Here is a 26377-nt window from a genome sequence, read left to right as displayed (position 1 = left end):
TCTTAGTTTACAATTATGCAGCCTTGGGAAAATAATGACAAACCAAATATGACCTTATTACTGGCTTTAACATTTTCATGCAATATATCTCTTGTGAGCGATAAAAGGCGATAACTACTCTTTTGTTTTGTTTGTATGTTTAAATGTGTTATAAATACTAATGTTTCTGATGTTCCTATTCGAAGTTTAACGGAAAGTCCCAAGAAGTTACAATTTTAAATGGTAGTGTAAAATTTTTACTGTGCAAATTATTATATAATTTTGTAGTACTTATCTTATTCGTTAAGATTGTAAAGCTGGACGTGCTGTTTCTTCTTTCGTCGTACTCTCGGCTGTCTGATTTATAGGCGCTTAGTTTTATATACTTATAATGCAATTCAAATGAAATAGCCCTTACATGTTTCCGTATATGGCAAATCGTTATGAAGGAGTAACTGTCTGACACAAGGAAGTTTTAAAAAAAAAAGCTTTTTAAAACTTATAGTCAACCTCAAGTTTATAATACTCTGGGGACTTTGTTAAGTCTTTTACCGCAATAACTTCTATAAAGATATAAAGATAAAAAATAAGTAAAATCGTTTCAACAACAAATTATTATTAGATGCATAATATATTTTAAGTTAAATTTATAATATTTCAAAATGGAATTGGATGATATTGAAATGATCACAACCAGATCAAATGATGAGATTGCATATGAGAACTTAAAAATTACGACCGAAAAGTCGGCTACCGAATCACAGTCAAAGAAAATTGAAGAGGAACCTTACGAGACATTGAAATATGGTGAATCTGATAAAAGAAATATTGAAACAGGAAATGTCATTACTGTAAAGCGACTGAAATATGTGATTTATGTATTGATAGTGTTGATAAGTGTTGTTTACATCACTCTCGTCACGTTGGTCATTGTACTGTTCGTTCCGAAGACACCAGGTACTTTTTATTGAGTTTTATATTTGTTAGCAATGTCACTAGTATAAAACGCTTAAAAAATATATGATGATTTAGTACAAAAATAAGTCATTCTAACTTAAGTTTTTTATCTTTTTATTATTATAAAAATACAGCAGCCAACGGTCGTTGGGCACAATGGTCGAGCTGGACCTCGTGTGACGTAACGTGTGGTAACGGAACACATCTGCGAACAAGAATGTGTACGAATCCAGTGCCTGCGAAAAAGGGAAGTGACTGTATTGGAGAAAATTTACAGAGCAGTGAATGCTCAAAAGACAACTGCCCAGGTGTTCAATTTAAATTATTTTATATAGAAATTTAATTAATTTCGAGACAAAGATATATAATCATATTATTTTAAATTCACTTTGCTCGGGTCGTTAAAAATACTTTTACAACTGTACTGTATTTTGGATATAATATATCCCAAACAGTGATTTTATCGCTCAATAACATCACCTTGCTCGGGTCGTTAAAAGTACTTCTACAACTGTACTATATTTTGGATATAATATATCCCAAACAGTGATTTTAGTTTATGTTTAGTGTTCGGATGCGAGGAATTATATCACGAGGGCGTTACCCGTAGTCCAAGTGATATAAAAGTGCGCATCCGAACGACAAACAGTGATGTTATCAAGCGATAAAATCACCAATTTGGATATATAATTTCCATCCTAACACGACATTAACAAATAAATAATGCCGTACCTGATATTAAGCTAAATTGGGCCTGATTTGTTTCCGCACTTATTTTCAGCGCGTCGCATTTTGTTGGTTACGTAACATGTATAATGATTACTTCATATGTCTAATTATAGAACGTCAACACTTTCGGTTCTTCTATATTCAATAAGGAAAAATGCGGGTCGTGTAAGAATTAACTATTACACATACAAAGTATGTAGTTCAAGTTCCTTTGCGGTTTCTTTTTGTTGTTTTTTTTTCTTTCAATGTTTTCTTTCAACATTACAAGTTGTACTTCTTATTTTAAAATATATCATGTATTTATGAAACTCACTGATTTTTTCTACATTATATTTTTGTTTTCCTTTAAATGATATTTGCTACTTTTTTTTGGGTGAACTTTTTTAAAGAACAATGGAGTTTGAATCTCCCTAAGAAAGTTTAAAATAATAAGGTTGTTTTCATGAACTATTTCGAGTTTTAAATTCACAAAATTAAACACACTCCAAATAACACTTAGTCAATGGTCAATGGACACCCTGGTCAACATGGACGTCTTGTGATGTCACTTGTGGACAAGGAACTCATCTGCGTTCGAGGACATGCACAAATCCAGTTCCAGCGTATAATGGACTCGATTGTACTGGAGATAATTTACAAAGTGCTGAATGCTCAAAAGAGAGCTGTCAAGGTAATTGTATGATAAAGTTCATTGATATAAAAATTCATAAATGGATGTGTTTGGATTCTTAGTGCAAAACATATTCCATTCTACTTTTAATTAACATAAACATCTTTCTATCTGCATGCAAAAACGACGCCACGTTAGAATCATTTATTTTAGGGACTTTTTGTGAGTTTCCGTAATTGACTATGATACGCTTAAGATTTTAATGATACTATAGGTCGTGATTATTTAACTAATAAATACTGCCAGGTGGCTTAGTGGTAAGAATGACGAAATTATAACCAAGTAGATGTCTTCAACATAACTTTTTGTAGTAAGAAAGGATTAAATGTAAAATATCGCAAGAATTTCATTTACTTTCATACATGTCTTAATAATCATGCAAAAAAGGCGTTAAAATTGTTAATGTTAATTGATAATGCCTTGTTATATAAACAATGGCGTTCGTTTAGTAAATGATATGACGTTATTGTATAACGAAGATACTTTTTAAGCACAAATGATGTGACTAAAGCAAACAATTTTATGATGAATCAAATTGCACTCGATTATTTATAAGATTGCAAGCATTTCTATCTTTCTAATGACGGGAGAAAGAATTTCATGGTTCTGCATCTCGGTCGTTATAAAAGTCAGAAATGGGTGTAAAATTTTAACTTAAAATGTATAACTTTCCAAGATTTGTTAAATAGATTTAATAAAATTAATTTAGTTTCATCAGGGAAATTCTTTATGATATCAAACTATATCTTGTCTTCCCTGGGAGTTCCAGATTTACCGTTTTGAAGGGCCTTTTTCATTTCAAAAAGAGTGAATTCTTTGTTATATGTAATGATTTTACAGCAGAATTGTTTCCACGATTGACGTTTAGCTTGTTTAATAGTTTGATTTTTTTCTGTCGTAGATCTTGCACTTTTCTCATAGTTCATATTGTATAGGTGTTTTTTCAGCTTTTAAGTTTCATCTGTTTGTTCTCTTAATTTAAAAGCTTGTGTACATTTATCATTTCACCATAATTTAGGGATTTTGTATTTCATGGTTTTGGAGTTTGATCTAGGTCTGTCCCAATATTGAATCTAGTTTGATTAAGAATCATTGAAAAATATTACATGTATTTATATAACCATCTTTTATTTCATAGTTTAATTCTTGTCGGTATAAATGCAAAATAATAGAGAGCACCCGGTCCTTGACTCCATTTGCCGTGATTAATATATGATACATAAATGCTCATTAATGCCATTTTATTGTATTATGATGAGCCACTTTTATTTTGATAGGAAACATACGATTTACATTTCAATGATAAATATATGACCTCAGATTCTTTATGATCTCTAATTCTCAACAAATGTTTTTGTAAACTGTTTGGATAATGAAATTAAATTGATTAATTGATAATGATATTAAAATGCAATCAATGTCAATTTTGTTCGAGCTGTATATATACTTTATTCTCATAACTTTTTAATTATTATGTAAAAATCAAGTCAATGGACATTGGGCTCAATGGTCAAGTTGGACATCGTGTGACGTAACATGTGGTAATGGAAAATATCTACGGTTAAGAACATGTACAAATCCAGTGCCTATGAATAAGGGAAGTGACTGTATTGGAGAAACCTTACAGAGCAGTGAATGCTCAAAAGACAACTGTCCAGGTTTTTACTTTAAACTATTTTATAAAAAAAGAGCATATCGACAGGACAGAGAATTTTTTTTTGAGGAACTATTAAAAGTAATTCTACTTATGTACTCTTAATTCACACTTGCTTACACATACTCCTTGTGTTTCAAAATCTTAAAAAAGTGAAAGACAACCTGCCATGTATTCATGATATTTTAAAGATACACAAGCAATTGTGACAAATTTATTGTCAATTTCTAAAATATCATCGATTTAAAATATTGTTTATAGTTTTGGCCAAGACATATATTCATTATTCGAACGTTTCAAATCAGCATGTCAAGCTAAGTACAATCTTGCAGAAAATTTGCAATGCTTAATTAAATTATATTTTATATTTTGCTCTTGTTTACAATAAAACGGTTGAAGCTAATGCAGTTTCAGCATATATGTTTTCCTACAATTTTTGAGGCAATACATATCCACATTAAGTTGTTTTGTTTTACATTATTATTTGTTACATCTTAATTCAATCATGTCATGTATCTTTAAATGCTATCAGATCTTGTATAAGCAACTAACTACTTTACTTTGCATTTAATCGGACTATAAGCTTAAAACTTCATAATAATTGTGAACTATCCATGAATATATCTTATAATTTATGTACAAAATGAACTTATTACATTGTTAATATTGACATAGAACGTTTTCAGTCAATGGGCAATGGGCACACTGGTCAAGCTGGACTTCATGTGATGTTACATGTGGAAAAGGAACTCGTCAACGTTCGAGAACATGTACAAATCCAGTTCCAGCTAATGGTGGACCTGATTGTACAGGAGCGATAAGAGAAACTGATGAATGTTCCAAAGACGCCTGTCCAGGTCGTTGCATAGTACAATATAGAAAATAAAAAAATGATTTCATAGTAGAATTTTTAATTCAACCTCCACAGAAATTTAAAACAAATTTATCTATGTAAAATATTCATGATGCTTCATAATGTCTTAATTCGACATTTTTTAAGAAAGAAGTACGACATAAATTTAGTGAATGAATTGCCAATGATGACATATAACTCTACTGTTACACCTTTTTTTACCAAATGCATATGCACATAGGCACATACTCTTACCAAGACATTTATGACATAAAGGTTGCAAATCTTTATTCCGAAGCGGGATATTTTCTTACAGGAGAAATTGGGGAAAGACTTTTATGGGGGCTGTGTTGAATTGTTCTAAGAAATACGTTAATTACATGCATTCCAACGTGAGTGGTTTCCTACAATTTATACATTCAATGTACACCCATATTTCGCCATTCAAGCATACCTTCCTTTATTGTTATACAATCAATTCTTGAAGACCCCTCTAATTTTGACCATACTTGTAAGTCTCTATGTTAAGAAATGTTTGTATTCATTACAAAGAAAGATTATAAAAATTAAATGTTCTTTTGAAATTTATGATGAAATAAAACCCGTCTTTTTTAATGGGGAAAAAACATTTCATTGAGGGAAATGATGAAAAGTAGTTATTAACCTATGAAAAGGGATATTGAAATTGCGTTGTCCGTCCGTACTTACCCTCGGAACCATATATCAAAACTGCTTTGTCAAAGTTTTAATTAGAAAGAAAATTGTAATGAATGTAATCAATATCGAAATGAAGCTGATTAACCGAATCTGGTAACATGGTTTAAGAAAAAATGTCTATCTTCAGTCTCTTTCTGCAACTAGTTTGTTAGATGTACATAAAACTCAACAAATATGAGTGAAGTTAAAAGAAATAATAATTATCAAATACTACAAAAATAAAATTGTGCATTTCATTATGGCCATTTTAAACTTGCAAATGTGCATTTTGAATGGGCAATTCTCATTATAAGTATATAAGATTTTAATAGATCTGCCTTTGCAAGCACGTTTTATTCAATAACGACACGACTCATATCAATTTGCATCTTAGTTCATTTATGTTTCACTAGCTGTTTGAATTGAAATAAAACAGGAACCAAACAGTTTTCCTATATTTTTATTGTATTTTACAGAAAATTGAATAAGTTAAATAAGTTCAAAATAAATATGACGCAAAACTTGTAAAGAGTATGAATTTGCATCAAACATTTTCATTACTTCAAGTCGATGGTCAATGGACAAATTGGTCAAGTTGGACATCATGTGACGTTGCATATGGAATCGGAAGGCAACTACGGACAAGGAGATGTACGAATCCAATGCCCGAGCATAAAGGAAAGGACTGTTTAGGAGAGAGTATACAGAGTCGTCAATGCTCAAATGAAAACTTCCCAAGTAAGTTATTATAGATTACATATTGAACAGTTTTAATAAATTGGGACTTTACACCAATTTAAAAGCGATTTCCAATTAATGGCTTTGAAGTTTTTCACAGTTTTGTAGACAGGTATACACTTATTTTTCAAAGGTGTTTGGTGTCTTTTTAAGTTTAATGTTTACTGACAAAATCTTTTGTTCATAAGTAATCATAAATGTAATCTATTTCTTCTTATATCAGTGTGCACCATTTATATGTAACCTTTATGACCATCTCTTGTTATGTTTCATTATATTAGTAGAGTTCACTTTAACAGTCTTTTCTTTATACTCTGTGTATTATATTTAATGTAAAGTTTGTTTCAACAAGTCAATATTGCCAACACTGTATGTTTATTATATATTTCTGCATTTTCTGTTAAAAGTCGACACACCTATAGAAGAATCGAAGGAACCTCCACAAAACTAAACTTTTCCAGTACCATTTACCAGTATGGTAATGATTTCAATATCTCAACTGGGACTTACTCATGTAGATTACATGGTGTGTACCACTTTTCTACAACATTAGTAAAGAAAAGGGTATCATATCAAGATTAGATCAAGTTTATTGTACACTCTTCAAAAATAGACAGTCTCTTATAATGATAAAGGTTGGTAATGATTTCAATATCTCAACTGGGACTTACTCATGTAGATTACATGGTGTGTACCACTTTTCTTCAACATTAGTAAAGAAAAGGGTATCATATCAAGATTAGATCAAGTTTATTGTACACTCTTCAAAAATAGACAGTCTCTTATAATGATAAAGGTTGATCCAACTGACGACGCTACCGACAATGGCCATTCTTCTATATCCCAGTCTTTTGTAATTGAACTAAACATTAGCGACACGCTGCATATGCCAACCTCGCAAATACATGGAAGACTGGTCTTCCTTAAACCGGATTTCTACTATATCATAACAACTAAGTTAAACTATAAATAAGTTTTATGAACATTGCTATGTACTTAATGAACAATATTTGAAGTTCGATGTTGATGTACTTTTTTGCATCAAAACTTAGTTTAAATTTTGAATCTGGGAAAAAGTTATCAAGCATGTTTTCAAGAAGACAAAAAATTACGGTATACGAGTGTGCAAAATGTATATTATTTATATGTTGGGTACCATGTTTGCATTACATTTATTTTGTGTCACTTTTTATTTTAGTTGTATGCTAGTATGAATATTTTCTAATCATTGATTACTGAATTAACGCTTTGTTTTCAATATAATGATATCAGAGCGCAGAGAAAAGAAATGAAAAAACCCGTGGTTTTGTTAAGTATTTTCACCATCAAATATTTACAAGTTGTTATCTATCTTTATAAACATGTAAGAAATCATTATTTAATGCATATGTATATTTTATTGTATTAAACAGTAATAGTTACATTTTTATATAATGTTTCTTTTACGAGCCAGATGTGGCGTCTTTGAAAGTAGGCGTCGGTTTAATACGTTTCCGTCATTTCCTTTATGTTTTTTTATCAGATCAACTTAGGAAGAGGCTTGTTTGAGTGAAACATGTTTTAATAAATTGTGTTGTTTTTTTTATCTTTTTATACTAATCTTAAATGCATAATAGACGAGCCTATAACATTATCAATTAAAAAAGTACAAGTACATATTGTTACTGACATCATTGTTTATTGGATAGGTACTAAGATAAAAGCCGATTTTTGTAATGTATATTTCATACTACAATACTTTTTTTGTTTTAATGTACGTTAAATATATATTGATAGAAATTGACTCGGATTTCAGATTTGTTTCATTTCGGTATAGATTGTCTTTTCAATAAACATATTCCTAAACTCGACTTTCAATTTTCTTTCAATATGCCTAAGGCAAAATGACGAAATACTGTACATCCACAAACGTTGCAATTGCATGTTGTGTTTCATGAAGCACATTGCTAGTAGTGAAATAAATTTCAATACATGTGAATTCTTAATCTTTAAATCTGTGTCGCTCTATTTAATGTTAATAACACGTCAAAAATTCTCATATGCTTTATCAAATAATTCGCACTGATGCTATCAGAAGTATAATATTGCTTCAAATATTTATCCAACTGTAAGTCATTTTAATCTGGTGAGTAATGGTTTAACCGGAGGGGACTATAGTTTTACTTTAGTCCGTCCGTCCGTCTGTTTGTCTGTCCGTAAGGCAGTCAGTCAGTCCGTCCAATGAAAATGCTTGCTTAACATGACAAGAGGCAGCTGTAAGACAAGGGTCGTAAATTCTGAAGGCTATATTTCTAAAGTAATCTCCCTTTTTTACTAAGAATCTTATTCAGAATTGCCTTTTTGATAGTATGATTTCAAACTATAAAATACAATGTATCAACATGAAACTTAAAATACCTAATGATCATGACAAGGCATTGTAGTGACTTAACCAACATAATGGAAAAAAACTCAAATATGACATTTTAATAAAAATCACCTTGACAATGAATACGAATAATTAATTGTTAATTAATTTAAACATTCCTAACATATTTTATTCATACTATGACCAAACCAACATGATAATTAATTCAGATATGACTCTGACCTTTAAATGACCTTGACCGTCAAAGTTAAATATTTAAAAGACTTAAACTGGCCAAAACAACACGTATTCAAAACCGAAATGTTGAATTTTTCAGATTCCATCTTAAACTTAAAATGACTCTGACCATCAAAGTCAAATTATTGAATATTGCTTAAGTTGAGACAATTTTTTACTTATTTACGAAAAAATTCACACTTGTATAAAATGACATCAATATGAAAACCGATATGTTGAACAATTCAAAAATGTCCTTGACTTACCATGGTCTAGACCGTGACAATGGACATGCTAAAAGTTTAAAATATGACTTTGATTAGTAAGTGACAGCGGCTGTCAAGGTCAAATGTGTAATATTTATTGAATTTTGTATACAAGTATTTTTTTATTGTTGTTGTTGTTGTTGCTTAAATGTTTAACTTCAATGTCCTTCCGCTGATGTGTATGCCTTTGGAAATAAGAAAACTTCGAGAGTGGTCCCTGCTCGGACGTATTCTCGCTTATTATATCATTAATTACAGCAAGTTTGACATTAAATTGCATCAGGATGAGACAAAATACTTAAACGAAAGGTTTTATGGAGATGTTTTTTTACATGATATGAGAACTCGTAAAATGGAACTGATAAATGCGCAATCACACTAGAATAATAAAGTGTTGTTACATGTTTATCTGTGGTTTATAGAAATATATCAGTGAAATAAAAAAACTGATATTTCACTGTTTGAAACATTGACATTATCAATTTGATATTTTTCACTGTTCCGTTGCGTTGTTTCAGTGAAATAACAGCGTGCACAGTACTGCAAAACAACTTAATGACGTAAGGTCTTAAATTGACGTGACGTTGTATTATAATTTGACGCGCTATTTATTTAGTATTAAATTAAAATGCCTTGCTAAACGTTTCTTTGCATATAATGAAATAAAATTTGTTTTGTTTGTGTAAGATCGAAATATATTTCACCTCGTGAACACGAAAAGTTCATATTTCACTCGTGGCTGTGCAATATACATTTTGGTGCTCAATCGGTGAAATATATCCCGATCTTACACTGAACTTAACCTTATCCTCTTTATATAATATTTGATAATATAAATCAAACTTCCTTTTTAAAAATTGAATTTAAAATAATAATTACATTATGTGTTCACAAAACACCATTTCGTTATCTTATTTTTACTTAACAACATACGAGCGTTACTTATTTTACAGGTCTGATATATGTATGCATGAATGTAAAAATAACAAGGAGTAGGTTTTGTAGGCATATGTTTTTGGTGTTTAACCAGATAAAAAAGTTACGTCAATTCATTTGTAAAAATAGAATGACATCAAACAGTAAATATAAATTTCAATCACTTGATATATTACATGAGGTGAAGCAATAAATTTATTTGAATATGGACTTTTGGGACAACCCTCGTATTTCATCTACCGGTTATGCCATGCAAGTTCTAAAACTTATTTCAGTACATTAATTTGCTAAAAGACAAAAAAAATAATATAAAATTGATTTTGTCGCATATAGATTTCATATCAAAACTGTCGCGCGTATGGTTGTTTGCTTATGATATTGTAAATTAGAGAAAAAAATACATTTTAGTGTGACAGATAAGTTACAAATGTAGTTATAAATCTTACATTTAATTCCATAACGTATTGTACTAAGTGTTCAATGCTTGTATCTAGTGTAGTATGAAAATGGATCAGGGCACTATTGAAGCTGACATTACTCATTCAAATAGATGGAATGATAATGATGTATATGAAAACAGACGATTCAGCTTCGAAAGACCTTCCTGAAGTATGAAATAAAAAGGAAGATGAAAGTTCGTATTATGAAACATTACAATTTGGAGCCGAAACAGGAACTCATGACACAAAATTGGAGCGACTAATATGATATATGTCGTAAAAGTGTTGATAACTGTTGTTTACATTACAATCATCTCGTTGATTATAATCATATTTGTGCCGAAGGATACAGGTAAGAAAATAATATAAATTATATAATATGAAATTGCTAAAATAAATTTAGTGAATATAATTTATGCTATGATTTGTATTTAACTGTAACAATTTAATATATTTAAATCTTTACGCACTTTATTAATTTAAAATCAAGTTGATGGTCAGCGGGGATATTGGTCTAGTTGGACCTCGTGTGACGTTACGTGCGGTAACGGGACGCACCTACGGACAAGAGATTGCACAAACCCTGTACCTACGAATAAAGGAAATGGTTGTATTGGAAACAGTGTTCAGAAAAATGAATGCGCAATAGACAAGTGTCCAGGTGATTACATCAAGTAAACAAATATAACACATAATCATTTATTTTAGGCATTTGATTAATTAAATTTACATAAGATAATTTCACAGTGAAAATTATAAAATGCATAACCTATATTGCATATAATCAAGAGTTTATTTTACAGAAGGATTTGCAAGAGATTATAACAAAGTTATTTAAGTGTTACAGACCAAATTGAAGTCTTTGTGAAAAAGCAGTTGCCAAGGTATTTGATATTATGATGATTTAAAATATGAGGAATCAAATCTTTAATACATAATCGAATGTAAGGTAATGCAAACTTTAGAGAAAAAAGGTTTATGTAACGCCACACTCATATATTATTTTGTCTTAAATCTATATATTTTAAATGCAGTATATATTCAAATATGATTTCAAGGAAACATATTTCAGTGTAATTTAAAATGATATTCAGGTACAACCATAGCAGTAAACATTTCCTATGTTATGTTTGTATCCTTTCCAAGCATTTGTCTGGCAAATTCAAATATATAAAAAGGGGCATGTTGCTCATTTATTTAGGAATAATCATTTACTGTTCATGTGTCAAGTCAAGTCAATTATGTGAGCATGTGATAACAGTTGAAAAGGAAAAGGGCATATGTTTTATTTAATTTTAAGCATTTATTAAGCATAAATTATTATATTTCTCTTACATAAATAAGGTTTTGTTAATTTCCAGTTATTTAGGTCATTTCCATAAGTAGGTGTCTCAAAACCTAATTTGATATCAAATGCAATATATTATGTTCTATATGTTTTGAGCGAAATGACCGTGGTTTTATTTGTTTGTTTTTGTTTGTTTGATTTTTCTTTTCATTTATAACCCCTTTTTAGAAGAAAATTGATGAAGGTTTAATCATTGAAGCATAGAAAAATGGATGAATGATAAAAAAAATTTAATCTGCATCATGATTGAAAATAAACAAAACATTATTTTAGAATAATTTTAGATAAAATAACATGACGGTATGGTTGACTGCGAGTTATCTGCTCTTAAAAATGAACTGAAAATAAATTAAATAACTTTCAGGGCCTGATAACTCCAAAGTAGGAATATGACTCCAACTATTTTCTTTCAATCAATTTGTTACAATTATGATTCCTTCCTTTCAATCATAAAAATATTTTTAAAAAAATATTTACGCCTGTAATATCCATTTTAAGTTTGTTTTTTTTAAAACATATATATGTGTTTGTTTTTTTTTCTCAGAATCAAATGGCGCATTCATGAAATCTTTGCTGCTAAATGTATGAATCACTACTAAAACTTTGAGCATAATATTTTGTTAAATACTATATTACAACTCTATCAAGCATCGACTATAAGATTTTAGAAACATCATATTGTTCAGTTGTGCCTATAATTTATTGTATTATTTATTTCAGATAGCATGTCTGTATTCTCTGTTACGAGTCCTTATATGTACAAAAGTATTAATGGAATTTATAAACTGATATTTTCCAGTACCATTTATCGGTATGGAAATGATTTTGACATCTCAACAGGAACTTATAAGTGTAGGATACCCGGAGTGTACCAATTTTCTTCTACATTAGTAAAGAAAATGTCATCATCAAGGGTAGATCAGGTTTACTGTAGAATTTACAAGAATAGACAGTCTCTGGTTCTGATAAAAGTTGACCCATATAACGATGATACGGACAAAGGAAATGCTGCGGTTTCCCAGTCTATTGTCATTGACCTTAGCATAGGAGATACGGTGTATCTTGGAAACTGCAACAATCCGCCGAGCAGATACATGGAATATTGGTCTTTTTTTACTGGATTCCTACTTATCATAGCAATTAACTTTTTAATTCATTCTTAAAAACAGTTGACAATTCGCTTTGTGATGAATCCAGTTCATCGTTTTTATATATACATCTTTATTTTTTTTTGTTTGTTTGTCCATTTGATTTTAAACAACAATTAATAAAGACCCAGAATTTCGCCAAAATATGTGGATCAAGAAATTCTAACAATATGCGCAAGGGTACTTAATGACAAAGATTCTGTGAAATCTAGCCAATATCACTTGAAAATTGTAGGAGGATTTGCAACAGAAGCGTATTTCTCCGTTTAAAAAAAACAAAGGACAATTATTTCGCAAATAAGGATATTTGAATGGCAATATTGTCCAAGGCACTTGACGACCATCTTTTGTAACAGTTTCCCCTAAGAAATGTAGAAGTTGCATACAGAACAGTATTACTCCATGTACTCTGTGTATTTTATTATATCAAAAAGGCGCCGTTATTCCGCCATAAATGTTTGAATTGCAAATCACCGGCAACATTCCTTTGAAAATGTATATTTCGTTAATTATCATATACATTATGTATCACCTTTACAGTCACGTATATGTATTATATGCATTATAATTATTACCATTATTATTATTATTATTATTATTATTATTATTATTATTATTATTATTATTATTATTATATCACATATCTGACATTCCGAATCTAATAAAAAATGTCCATTAGCATCAAGTTACATTATAATTAATACATTCAAATTGTCCTTACTCTGATATCTATAAATTTTGTTAATTTAAGCGGACTTCAACACGATTTTACCCCGATATTTACCTAATGTTTTTAGCACTGTTGAGCACTAAGTGCTCAGAGGTGAGCTTTTGTAATGGCAGTGTGTCCGTCGTTCGTAGTTGTCCATAATTTCTTCAAAGAAAATCTTCTCATTAACCACCACCTGATTGATTTTGACCAAACTTTTTCTATCAAATTGAATGTATCTATTGTTTCTTTCATATGATGACAATTCTGGCATCGATAAGTAGGCAAACAGCATAGCCAATCCGCTTGTACGAATCACGACAGAAAGACAAAAAAATCACCAACAGCTTCTCTTCTTGTTTTACAACGACGTGAGTTTACATTCCTTTCACCAACGGGATTCGGCAGTAAATCTACCCCTTGACAACAATTCATAAAGGGCTGGGGGTGATACCTTGAATAATTTACAACCGAACCAAGGGGCATCGAAAATGAATATTATGAACATTAATATTTTGTGACTCTCTTAACTGGAGTTGATGATAATATGAAGTATCTAAATTGTGTGATAAATGTATTGAGAGTGTTGATAAGTGTTGTTTATGTCACTCTTATCACGTTGGTTGTTGAACGGTATGCACCGAGGGAACTTTTATCATATGGTAAGCGTTAACATTGACATATTTCAGTTCAAGGTCAATGGGCACACTGGTCAAGCTAGACTTCCTGTGACGTCATGTGTGGAAAAGGAACTCATTAACGTATAAGAACGTGTACAAATCAAGTTCCAGCAGCAAATAATGGACACAATGGTGCTGGGAAAAATTCACAAACTGCCGAACGCTTAAAAGACAACTGCCCAGAAAACTGCCCAGATCAACAGAAAAAGGGAATTAATAAAAGAACTTCAAATTTAACCTTAGAATAATTCTAATAAAGATATATTTGAAATAATCCTAGATATTCTTTTTATTTTTAATGTAACGCATATTTCTTTCAACTATTTATACAAAATTTATTTATTAATGCCTTTCTATACAATGTTTTTTAACAAATCATATTAAATCATAGTCTGCGTCTCTGAAACCTCACAGATTATATAAGTATTTGTGTTCCTCTACATTAAACTTATATAAACTTACGAAGAACCTTTGAGAAAATGAATTCTAATATGTTTCGTTTAGTTCTGTTAAATTATAACGCATTTAAATGTCATATGGCGACTTGCCAGCTTTACTAGTGAAGGATTCAAAATGAACCTTTTAATATGTAAAGATATCTTTTAAAGATATACTATGCCAAAATATGATATCAAAAAATATTGATAATTGCTACACAGTCTCTTTGTAAATATGAAATAAACATGTTTTGACTTCTCTCAAAGTTAATATGTCATGTTTAAAACTCTACACACCTAGGTCGTCACAATATGAATATACAGTATAGTGTCGTTAAAAAACTGGCAGTTTTTTTAAGAAAAGACCAACTTTACTTGTCCTGTATTAGAGAACATGACTTTCAATATAGTTTATTATTCATTTTTTATTTAAATTAGACATATTCTGTGAGATTTTCATAGGTTTTAATAAATTTCTCCAATTAAAATATTTTACTCAAAGATGAGCATAGTATATCATTAAATTATAAATTAAAGTGATTTGACAGATCTTAGACTTTTTTTAATATCTAATTGCTTTCATAAACATATAGGTTCTAACTTTAAAGAAATTGAATAGGTTAAACAGAATCGGCAAAATAACGTAAGTCGAAATAACTATCTCACATAGAAAATTGTTTTCTATATCCAGTTGATGGTCAGTGGGCATTTTGGTAAAGTTGGACCCAATGTGACGTCACATGTGTTATTGAAAGGCAATTACGAACAAGAAGATGTACAAATCAAATGTTCGCGAATAAAGGAAGGGATTGTATATTGTATTGTTTACAAAGTGGTCATTGCTCAAGAGGAAACTGTTCAAGTATATAATTATAGATGAAATGATGAACCATATAAATGAATTAGACCTTAGTACCGCCAATTTTATATCGATTTACATTATTAACATTTAAGCTTCACACGCTTGACACAGTTTAGTAGAAAGACAGACGCGTAATATTGAGTTGTATTTGATGTCTTCTTTAGTTTCAAGCGTTTCAAATATTTACAAATTCCTTTGTATGTAGATACTCATAAATGTTTATTTGATCTGATATGAATTTGCAACTGGTAGACGCAACCGTTAACATGATGTGTTTTTTATTTTATCTTTTATCATCTAGATGTTAAGTGATATCCACACACACTAATGGTTTTACTTCGACTGGTAAACTTAAAACTTCAGGTGCCTCTTTGTACTTATTTCAGACGGGCTGTCACTTGAGTAGAGCCCCCGAATTTCTGTAAGCTAGCCCATGAACCAACAGTGGAAAGATGCAAGTCTTTGGAAGTGTACAACCTTTACCACTTTCCCCGAATGCCCCTAAACTTCATGTATCATATTAAATATATAAATAGCATAAGGTTGGTCAATTTTATCAATGTTATAATGTATTATATATTTAAGCATTTCTGTCAAAAGTCCAAATACCAACAGCAACATCAATGGAATTCGATACTGACCTTCTCCAGTACAATTTACCAGTATGGCGATGACTTTTATAGCTAAAGAGGAACAAACCCGGCGTATACCATTTTTCTGCAACATTGGTAAAGAGGCGGATATGTTTCTATCTCTCAGTCTTTCGAGATAATCCTGATGTTGGGGACACAGTGTACCTTTTTCTGTGCAGCAATCCATGTACACACATGAAATATTGGTCTTCTTTGACCTCATTCCCCTACTATATCAATATAATTAACTTTTTAAGAACCTTAAAAATGTTTATTTCAACTAAGCTATCTCGTACAGGGCTTTTTATGACGTTGTTAGCAAATCGTTCATATCTGGAATATTTTGTGCTCTAAAAACTGTTAAAATTATCATGTATGATTATCTTGTCTTTAATTTCTGCTCATAGAGATAAACAAGTCAAACCGTTTATCTAATTTTATTATAATAACACAATAATTAATAAATCTATATTTACAAGCATTATGTTTAAATATATTCTCGTTATCATACAGCATAACAATTTTTGAAGATAGTTGCATAGACAAGCATTTACATATTAGTGTCCAGATATTTTGAATAAATATTGGTTGACATTTCGCAATGCACAAAGAAAGCTATACAACTAACTTACGAAATTTACGAAATGTCGGTGGTTTTTCTCAGGTATCCGCTCGTGCCAAAAATAATGTCGCTATTGAAGCGTCTTCGCTTTCCCCCAAATACAATTCCACTTTGTGATTTAAAAATTTGAAAAAAAATATGTTAAATATGTTTCGAGACAGTGAAATAGTTAAGTGAATAATCTGAATCACTAAAAACGCCCATAACGACAAAACAGAAAATGTTTCAGGTTCGCTTTGATTAAGGCTGTTAATGGACGGTACTTGTTTTCATTCGTGTCATTCCATGAAAAGCGGCGTATGGTCCCCAATTAAATGAAAGCGAGTGCCTAAAATGTTAAAACAGTGAGCGGAACTAAAGAAAATGGAATTTTAAAAGGAGATCAGGGGTTATGAATCGTACATATCACACATAAGACGTAAAAAGGCAAACCATATCATAAGTGTGATACCAAAAACATGATACACCGGTACCGTTGGCCTAGTGGTTAAGGCGTCCGCCTTCGGATCGGGAGGTCGAAGGTTCGAGCCCCACGGGGAGCGTTAATTGAAGGATGAATGTTTCTCGTGGGACTCGTTCCGAAATGGCCACTTCGTGAGCCGCGAGGTAGTTAAAATGAATGGTTACCGATTTCTATCCGCCTGGCGCCTGGCATAGTGGTAGGAATTGGGAGGTACATGGTATGCAACCAAAAGGTGTCTCATAAGTCAAAATGGCTGGCCCTTTCAGTAGGTGTGACACTATAATAAACAAGACCTTTACCTTTACCTCTTTACCTTTTAACATGACGAATTATCATAATTCTGACAGGATATACAACAGTGACGTTTATTATAATGTGAATGAAACTGACAACAGCAGTGGCACAAGTATTTAATATATTCGTACATATAGTGATGACACTTTAAATTTACATATTAACTAGGTCTATCAATTTAATCAATATCCTTCCAATTTAAAAAGCATATTTTTCAACTCCTAAATATAGCATGTCGTATTTATATATCATAGAATAACATAGAAATTCAATAACTTAACTTTAAAGTCTAGGGGTTTAAATTTAGCTACCTTTGTTTCCTTCACAGGTGAATCTCAAAACATACATAGTAATTGTTTTTGACCTTGGAAAAAAGTGTTCAAGTAAATATATATATTGACAAAATATATGGGTAGAACCACCGACCTTCCATAAGCCAGCTGGATGGCTTCCTCACATGAAAGATTTCGACCCGAGTGAGGATCGAACCTACAGTGGTGAGGGACCTGTGATCTTAAGTTGAATACCACTCTTAAGTGAATTTATATATGTATATGATTATGCTAATACAACAATTTTCAAACATCGAAGAATATGTAAAAATATATATTGCAAATATTGTATATATTAAATGTAATCATTAAATTATATGCATTCATTACAAATTGGAAATTTTGACTTACAATTTAGAGAAAACAAATTTCTAATTACCTCCCTTTATTTACATGAAATATTGATTTTTGTAATATCTTTACAAATAATGCTTTTTGGAACTTACAATATTGATAAATCTTAATTTTAACATCATAATTATTATTTTGTATATATAAAACCATACAGGATCTTTAAGATCTTGTCAAAAGCATGAAGATAAATAAGTCCGTCGACATTTATTGGTAAGTGTTAACTTCATTACTATATTTCGTCAGTATTTTATCAACTAGTTAGTTCTTGCATAATTTGTTACATTATATAAGGCCCATAAATGATCAAAAATTCTTCGTTTCAAAAGCTTTTCATTTTTGTTATCCTGTAACAATTTCATTAAAGTTACTCTTTGGCTATATATCTGAGCCATTGTTTGATTTTTTTGCGATTTGGTTATTACTACCATTGTAATGATTTTATGTTTTTTTATGGAAGCCGGAATACCATCTTGTAACATTAACTTCTTTAATAGAAAATATTTCACATTCAGGGCTATTGTCTACTAGTTGTAAGCCATTCACATGCTCTAAATTTATTAATACAGCATTATAAAACACATTTTGCCCCTTACTATAGTTAATGTGCCTTTAAAGCAGTGCACAAAATCAAATTACAAGCCATCAGGAAGTAATTAAAGCTTTGAATCTATCTTACGACATATTTCGTAACTAAGCTTTTATCTGTAAGATTATTTATTTTGTCAAAATTAGATAAAAGTTTTAACTGTCGCATCAAAACGGAAGTGTTATGTCTTTACGTCTGTTAATTGTAAAGGTGATAGTCAAATCTTATGTTTCATGAAAATGGACCAGGATGCTATTGAATCTGATATTACTGAACCCAGTTTATGGAGGGATACTGTTGCATATGAAAACACCACAATCGTCTCTAGAAGACAAAACAGATTCAGGACACAAACTGTTGAAGATTCGCCTTATGAAACACTTAAATTAGAAAATTTAAGTAAACCTAAAGTTGATACCGGAATTCAGGAAAATAACTTAAAGCGACTAAAATATGTGATATATACCATGGCAGTGCTGATAATTGTTCTTTACATTTCACTTATATCTTTAGTTATAATCCTGTTTGTGTCGAAACATTCAGGTAAGTTAGTGTTTTTTGTTGTTTTCCTACAATTTCAATGAATGAAATTCAATACATAAATGTGTATATTAATGATTATATGTATACATTTTAAATTTATGTTAGTTAAAAAATCTTTATAGCTTTTCAGTTTAATATTTTAAAATCTATACACAATTTTTTTTCATTAATCAAGTTGATGGTAATTGGACAGATTGGTCAAGTTGGACATTTTGTGACGTAACATGTGGTAACGGAACACATATACGGACAAGAACATGTACAAATCCACTGCCTGCGAATAAGGGAAGTGACTGTATTGGAGAAAGTGTTCAGAGCAGTGAGTGCCTAAAAGACAACTGTCAAGGTAGTGTGTCTAAAGTGTAATAGAAAATATCTTAATTTCAAGACATAGGAAGATTTTTTTTAATTCACGTTTTTCTATAGAAAGTTTGAAAAGAAATATAATGATTTACTGTTATTTCATACTTGAACATACGAAATCTCTTGACATAAAATCTTAAACAAATTTTATTCACGGTTTTGCTAAGACATTTGAGTTAGAAGTTTCAAAAACAGTTCAATCCCTAAACCGACTACCATAATTATTGTATATTTATTTAATTCTATAAGGCAATGACAAATGCATGTGTAAAATACCTGAACTCTTATAATGTGCCCTATCAATATATTTCTTTATGAATCCACCTCCGTAAGCTCAGATGGTTATATTTGAATTGAGAGGAAAAGAAACAACAAAAGTTAGTTGAATTGAAAATTGTCATTTTAATGATAAAATGACGGATAAAGTGAAAATATAATATTGCATAAAACAAATACAATGTGACAAGAAAGAATTCAACTATAAAAAGTTTTCCTTGAAAGACAAAGTTTGGGGGAAAAACCGCCATAATTGTGAACAATTTTGATAAAAATTGTGAATCAATCCCCCAACCAATCTGAGTGTAGAGGTGGTTGATAATTAAGGTTTTATAAGCGCAATAAATGATTTAACATAATTAAGTTGAAGATATCTAGAGTTCGTCTCAAATACATTTTAAGATATCAGCTGGCATACAGCTCACAAAGTAAATGCTAATAAATTCCTAACTAAGACAACTATATGACTAGAAAAATAGTTAACTATATTTACACCAAGATATGAAAAATATAAAGGAAATTGTTATACATGTATTATGTTGAAGACATTTCACAAAAAAATATTGGCACATTATCCACATGTATGTAATTTCTAATTGAAAGATTTAAAAAAGCTACTGGAAAGGAGAATGAAGCCGAAAACTCCATCTCTGCTACCCTACTACTTAATATATGAAGAAAAATAGTTAACTATATTTACAACATGATATGAAAAATATAAAGGAAATTGCTATACATGTATTATGTTTTAGACATTTCACAAAAAATTTCGGCACATTATCCACATGTTTGTAATTTCTAATTGAAATATGTAAAAAAAAATACTGTAAAAGAGAATGAAGCCCAAAACTCCATCTCTGCTATTCTACTACTTAATATATGAACTCAAAAGGCAACAATATATATATATATATTTATACATATAGGAAAGATAGATATAAAACTATTGACATCAACCTGTATCTAATTTATTTTGGTGTACTATCCGGCTGCACATAAAAATTAGTTTGCATGAGCACCAGCCCAAAACTGGACGCCCAATCACATGTACTAGCCTGGTCGTTAAAATGAACCTACATATATTTTGTTAAATGACTTTTTATAAGCATCCGCCCAAAACTAGATGCTGATTTATCCTTATGTGACCAAGCCCAAAACTTGATTCCTTAAAATTGGTGTCTTAAAGCTGAATAGTATTATGTGCTTTAGTGTATGTTGTATATAATTGGAAAACCATCTGAAAGTTACCTGTATCTCTTATCAGCAATTTGTTACTATTAATAGATTTCATAACAATAACATGCAAAGGGCCTATTATGTAAAATACGTAAAACAATCTGGTATGTATTATGGAGCGAAACAGTAACAAATAGTAACAAATTGCTGATAAGAGATACAGGTAACTTTCGGATGGTTGGCAAAAAATATGGTGGCTGATAAAATGCAAAATATAGTAATGTTATATTTATAATAACAAACCTATTTTTCATGAAACAGCTTAGTATTTAATATCATTAGAAAGGTTATTTTACTCATATTTTATATATTAAAAAATAAATTAACAAAGCGTTGTCATTTTTTCTTGGTAAGGAGTTAAACTTGGTGCTAGAAAACAATTGAAATAACAGTTGAAAAATAGCTGAGCTTTCTTTTTTAAAAGCAAAAAAAAAGAAAATTCCGCTTATATTTTAAAAATATGAATATAAAGAATTTTCAAATGATATAAGAATCTAAAAAATCGATCCATAAATAAAAAAGTTATAAGAATTTAAAAATTCTGCTGCTATATAATGTATATAAATATTGGTTCTTCTTGCCAACCAGTAAATTTGCTAAATTCTTGTAGCAGGTGCTTGTGATGTCATCGTGCAATGGGTCTATATCATATACCGTGAAAAAAATCAAATCTATATTGTTAAAAGCATTTCCCTTAGCATTATAATGTCCAAAAATATAGTTTATATATAAAAGCATACTCTCCTGCGCATCGGTGAAAAGTTCCACTACCGTTCACTTTCTTATGGAACGTTGTGTATTCAATAAGCTGCTAAGGGAGCGTATTAAAAGCATAAAATATTTCTAGTCGATGGTCAATTGACACAGTGGTCAAGCTGGACCGAATGTGACGTCACGTGTGGCAAAGGAACTCATCAACGTACGAGAACTTGCACAAATCAAGTTCCAGCAAGTACTGAAATCAAATGTATAGGAGAAACGTTACAAACCGCTGAATGCTCAAAAGGCAGTTGTCCAGGTACTCGTATTGCTAGAATATACTTCTGAAAAAAATAGAGAAAAAAACCCTAAATGAATTTGATTTTAAGTTCAACCTGAACAAATTACTTCATTGTATCCTATTTAAATGGCATCTATGATTTTTAAACGCCACAGTTGTTTTTTCTTTAAGGATTTGCAATAGCAAAATGAGCTTTTATTGTTCAACCGTTCTCGAAACGCTCTGTGCTTGCTCTACTCCATCATCTTCGTGACCTATGCACCCTTTTTTAAAGCGTTCGTGCCAATTTAATACTATATGACGTGAAACATTAATTTCGTAACACAGCTGCATCTGTTTAAAGAATATCTAAGGTTTGTAAAAAATATCTAGTGTAAGCGCTTATGTTTCTTAAGGATGATAGGACAGTTAAGATAACTACTAGTATTGAAAAAAGTTTTAAAAAATAAGCTGCATTTCATTTAGTTTGAATCTCAACATACTCGTATATAATATCCATACGTTTGTTAAACGTTTTGTTAAATTACAGTCGATGGTCGATGGACACAGTGGTCAAACTGGACTTCATGTGACGTAACATGTGGTAAGGGACGGCAACTACGGATAAGAACATGTACAAATCCAACGCCCGAGCATAAAGGAAAGGATTGTTTAGGGGAAGGTTTAGAGAGTAGTCAATGCTCAAGAGGAAATTGTTCAAGTATATTATTTAGTTGAAATAAAGAACCGTCTTTAAAAGTTAGGGCAGGCCGGTAAGCTGACAGCAGCTCGGGTTTGCCTATTTTTAAATCTGGTGCTAAGGAGGCTCAGAAATTTTTACGACACATTGCCTTTCCAACTATACCGTTATTTTGTGCACACTGGTATAATGTTTAAGGTACTGTCCGTCTTTAGAAAAAGAACATTCGATTATACAGCATTAACAATACTAATCTATGCCTGGTTAACTATTGTCAACTGCCGAAAAAAATAGTTGGAACGTATTTCTTGATTTAGAAATGTCTGATACTTGACCATGATATACATCTGTATAAATTAAAACGTGTTCAACCCTATTAAAAGTTTATAAGATATTAAAAGTTGAAAGATCACATTCGTAAATGCTCATAGCCAAGAGTCAATCAATGATACATATTGGGACCTTTATCCTTTTTATTATATAGTATATAACAGCGTTTGCCTTTCCAGACATAAACATATATTATATGCGGACACTACTGTTCTAGATTACGAAATATTCGAAGAAATACAACTGAATCTTGATCTGTCGTAAATTGGTATACACAAAGCCATAATTCCCTTCATCCTGAGACAATCAATGCATGATAACTGGATCTAGGCGAAAATTGAAAGCAGGTCAGCACACACGAGACTATTAGAAAATGTCAGTCCTTGAAATATTAATGCATTTTTCTGCGGATAATTCTGAAAAAAAAAGTTTAACATCGGAATCCATTTTGTACACTAAGCGGTTATGGGCAAGTGATTTGAAATCGAAGACATTAACCACTTACCTCCGGAAACACCTTTACTTCATGTATTATATTTATTAAGTTTGTAAAAGGTTAGTCAGTGTTGTAAAAATATGTATGTATATTTTATATTTCAGTATGCAAGACTGCATTTTCTGCTACAAATCCAAATACCAACAGGATTATCAATGGCATTAAAAGACTGACGTTTTCCCGTACAATTTATCAGTATGGCAATGATTTTGATATCTCGACAGGAACTTACACATGCTACAAACCTGGCGTGTACCATTTTTCTGTTACGTTTGTAAAGAAACGGTCATCATCGAGGGTTGATCAGGTTTATTGTCACCTATATAAGAATAGGCAGTCTCTGATTTACATATCGGTTGATCCAACTGATGATGATACAGACAATGGAAATGCTGCTGTATCTCAGTCTATAGTGGTAAATCTTGGTGTTGGAGACACTGTGTACCTATCTGGTTGCACAAATCCAAGCACAAGCATGGAATATTGGTCCTCGTTTACTGGATTTCTCCTATATGACAACAGTTAAAACCGCTGTTAATCCAGAATATATTGTTCTTTACTCGATTATTCTTATTTGCAATATTATGTGTTTGAAAATAACCTTACGTTTTCAGTTGCCTTGAAATATTAAAAGTTTAGTGGCAATGATACTAAATAGTGACCTCATCCTGTTAATATGAAACGAAAGCCGCCCAACAAAGTTTTGAATATATTTTAAAATCAAGTTTTTAGTATATGTAATACATTTATATTACTAAGTATTTCTTACAGTAGAATTTTCAAGGCTTGGTGATAGTACTGGTTCTAACAATTTTTGTGTGAATGAATGCAACTCTGATGGAGAGATGATTTTTTTATTAAACTGATTAAAGAGTGTATTGTTGACAACTGATATACTGGTGCTTATTTTTCACTATAATTGTATATTAATTATGTTATTAACCCTTTCCCCCATGAGCATATTGTGAAAAATGGCCATTTTCACTAAAAAGCCTCCTGTTAAGTCTCTCACAAGTCCAAAATTTTCTTGGCGATGAGGGGGACTCCGCCCCCCTTCAAACCCCCCCAAACAGAAGGGGGCACATCCCCCTTCTGGCAACCCCCTGATGTAATATTTGGATGGGGGACGGCGCCGAAAAAATGGTCACTTTTTTTAACAACATTTCTCAAACAAAAGACAGTGTTTGGGGCCTAAATAGGGCATTTTTTCACTGTTTGAGGCCTCAAAAAGGGGGGGGGCAAAAAGCCGTCGAAACACGCTTATATAAGGGAAAAGGTTAAAGACAATGTGTACATGTTAAATGGATAAATTTGATAACAAAACTTAGATTTTTATCTCAGTTGTAACAATATCATTACGCATATCGGTTAACAACAATCGATAACCGAGTTCTGAATCTACACCTATGTTCGAATATCGAAATAATATTAAGTTTTCTATTTCACTTTATCTTTACTATTTTATCTAAAATGTGAATCTTATAATCATATTAAACTATTTTATCATTCATATATTGTACTTTTTTCTTGCTAAGTTTCGGCTTTACTGTCAAATCGTATAATATCAGTGATCGTGTGCACCAACGAAATCACCGTAATTGCCGTAGCGCTGTCACCGTGTATAACCGCAACACAAGTGTATGAAAATAAAGCAGAAAATGTGAAATAATAACACCGAATCTGTGCAATATACATATATGTCCAAACGAGCAATATGGTAGATGAACGGATCAATATATTCCTGGTAAATCGATTTGAAAATCTAATATTATATATATATTATAGAATCCAGGAAAATGTTTGCTTTTCAATATAATTTGTGATAATGACAACCTGGCTATCATACGGACGACTTCTAGTTTATTTCGTCGATATTTATACAATTAGAGCATATATTACTTAATAATTTTTTATTTGAATATACCCATGAAATTTACCAACTCGTGTAACTAGTAACCCTGAAATTAGCAGGCAATATATGATCGAACCTTTTTTCTGAGGTAACGCAAATTTCGTTAATGTTGCACCGAGACAGCATTTGCAATTGTCTCAGGCATACCGAAAAAAATAAAATATGCGTTGTTGTACAAATTTATAACGACAAAGTACATTGTCTTTTAAACACACAGACATTTGTAGTTTGGGAAGTCGTTTATTGCTACGTTTACATGTTCTTACCGCGTTACTCGTTAGATATGTTGTACAGATTCTGTGTTTATTAAATATCCAACCTGTCTACCTGTCAGTCACAGTCAATCAGTCCGTTCTTCCGCAAAACCTGGATCTCGTGATAACTCAAAAATTTCTAAAATATTTAATAAAACTTATTTTCTATCTATCCTTAAAGGACCTCGACTGAGCACAAAATTTGAATTTCACACATCGATCAACTTGGGGACAGATAAAAAGAAAAAAATATGCAAAGTATAATTATGAAATATACTCAAAAATAAATTAAAAACTGTAAACTTGTGCTCTTCTTTGA

General features: G+C 31.0%; 1 protein-coding gene across 2 annotated transcripts; it reads left to right on the top strand.

Annotated features, from left to right (window-relative positions):
• The first annotated feature begins 516 nt into the window (after window positions 1-516).
• On the top strand, window positions 517-24798 carry LOC132742361 (coadhesin-like). Of its 2 annotated transcripts, none has more exons than XM_060730734.1 (7): window positions 517-936; window positions 1074-1244; window positions 2165-2335; window positions 3823-3993; window positions 22235-22405; window positions 22917-23087; window positions 23997-24798. In XM_060730734.1, the coding sequence occupies exons 1-7, from the start codon at window positions 642-644 to the stop codon at window positions 24416-24418; spliced, it is 1572 nt and encodes a 523-aa protein (XP_060586717.1). In that variant the 5' UTR covers window positions 517-641; the 3' UTR covers window positions 24419-24798. The 2 variants fall into 2 exon arrangements, with proteins under 2 accessions (XP_060586717.1, XP_060586718.1); XM_060730735.1 differs by lacking the exons at window positions 22235-22405; window positions 22917-23087; window positions 23997-24798 and adding exons at window positions 4676-4846; window positions 6106-6276; window positions 6684-6909.
• Window positions 24799-26377: the final 1579 nt, after the last annotated feature.

This window comes from Ruditapes philippinarum, unplaced genomic scaffold, assembly GCF_026571515.1.
Source record: "Ruditapes philippinarum isolate M1 unplaced genomic scaffold, ASM2657151v2 ctg5931_1_1_1_1, whole genome shotgun sequence".
NCBI classification, from domain to species: Eukaryota; Metazoa; Mollusca; class Bivalvia; order Venerida; family Veneridae; genus Ruditapes; species Ruditapes philippinarum.
This window is presented reverse-complemented; position numbering and strand designations above follow the sequence as displayed.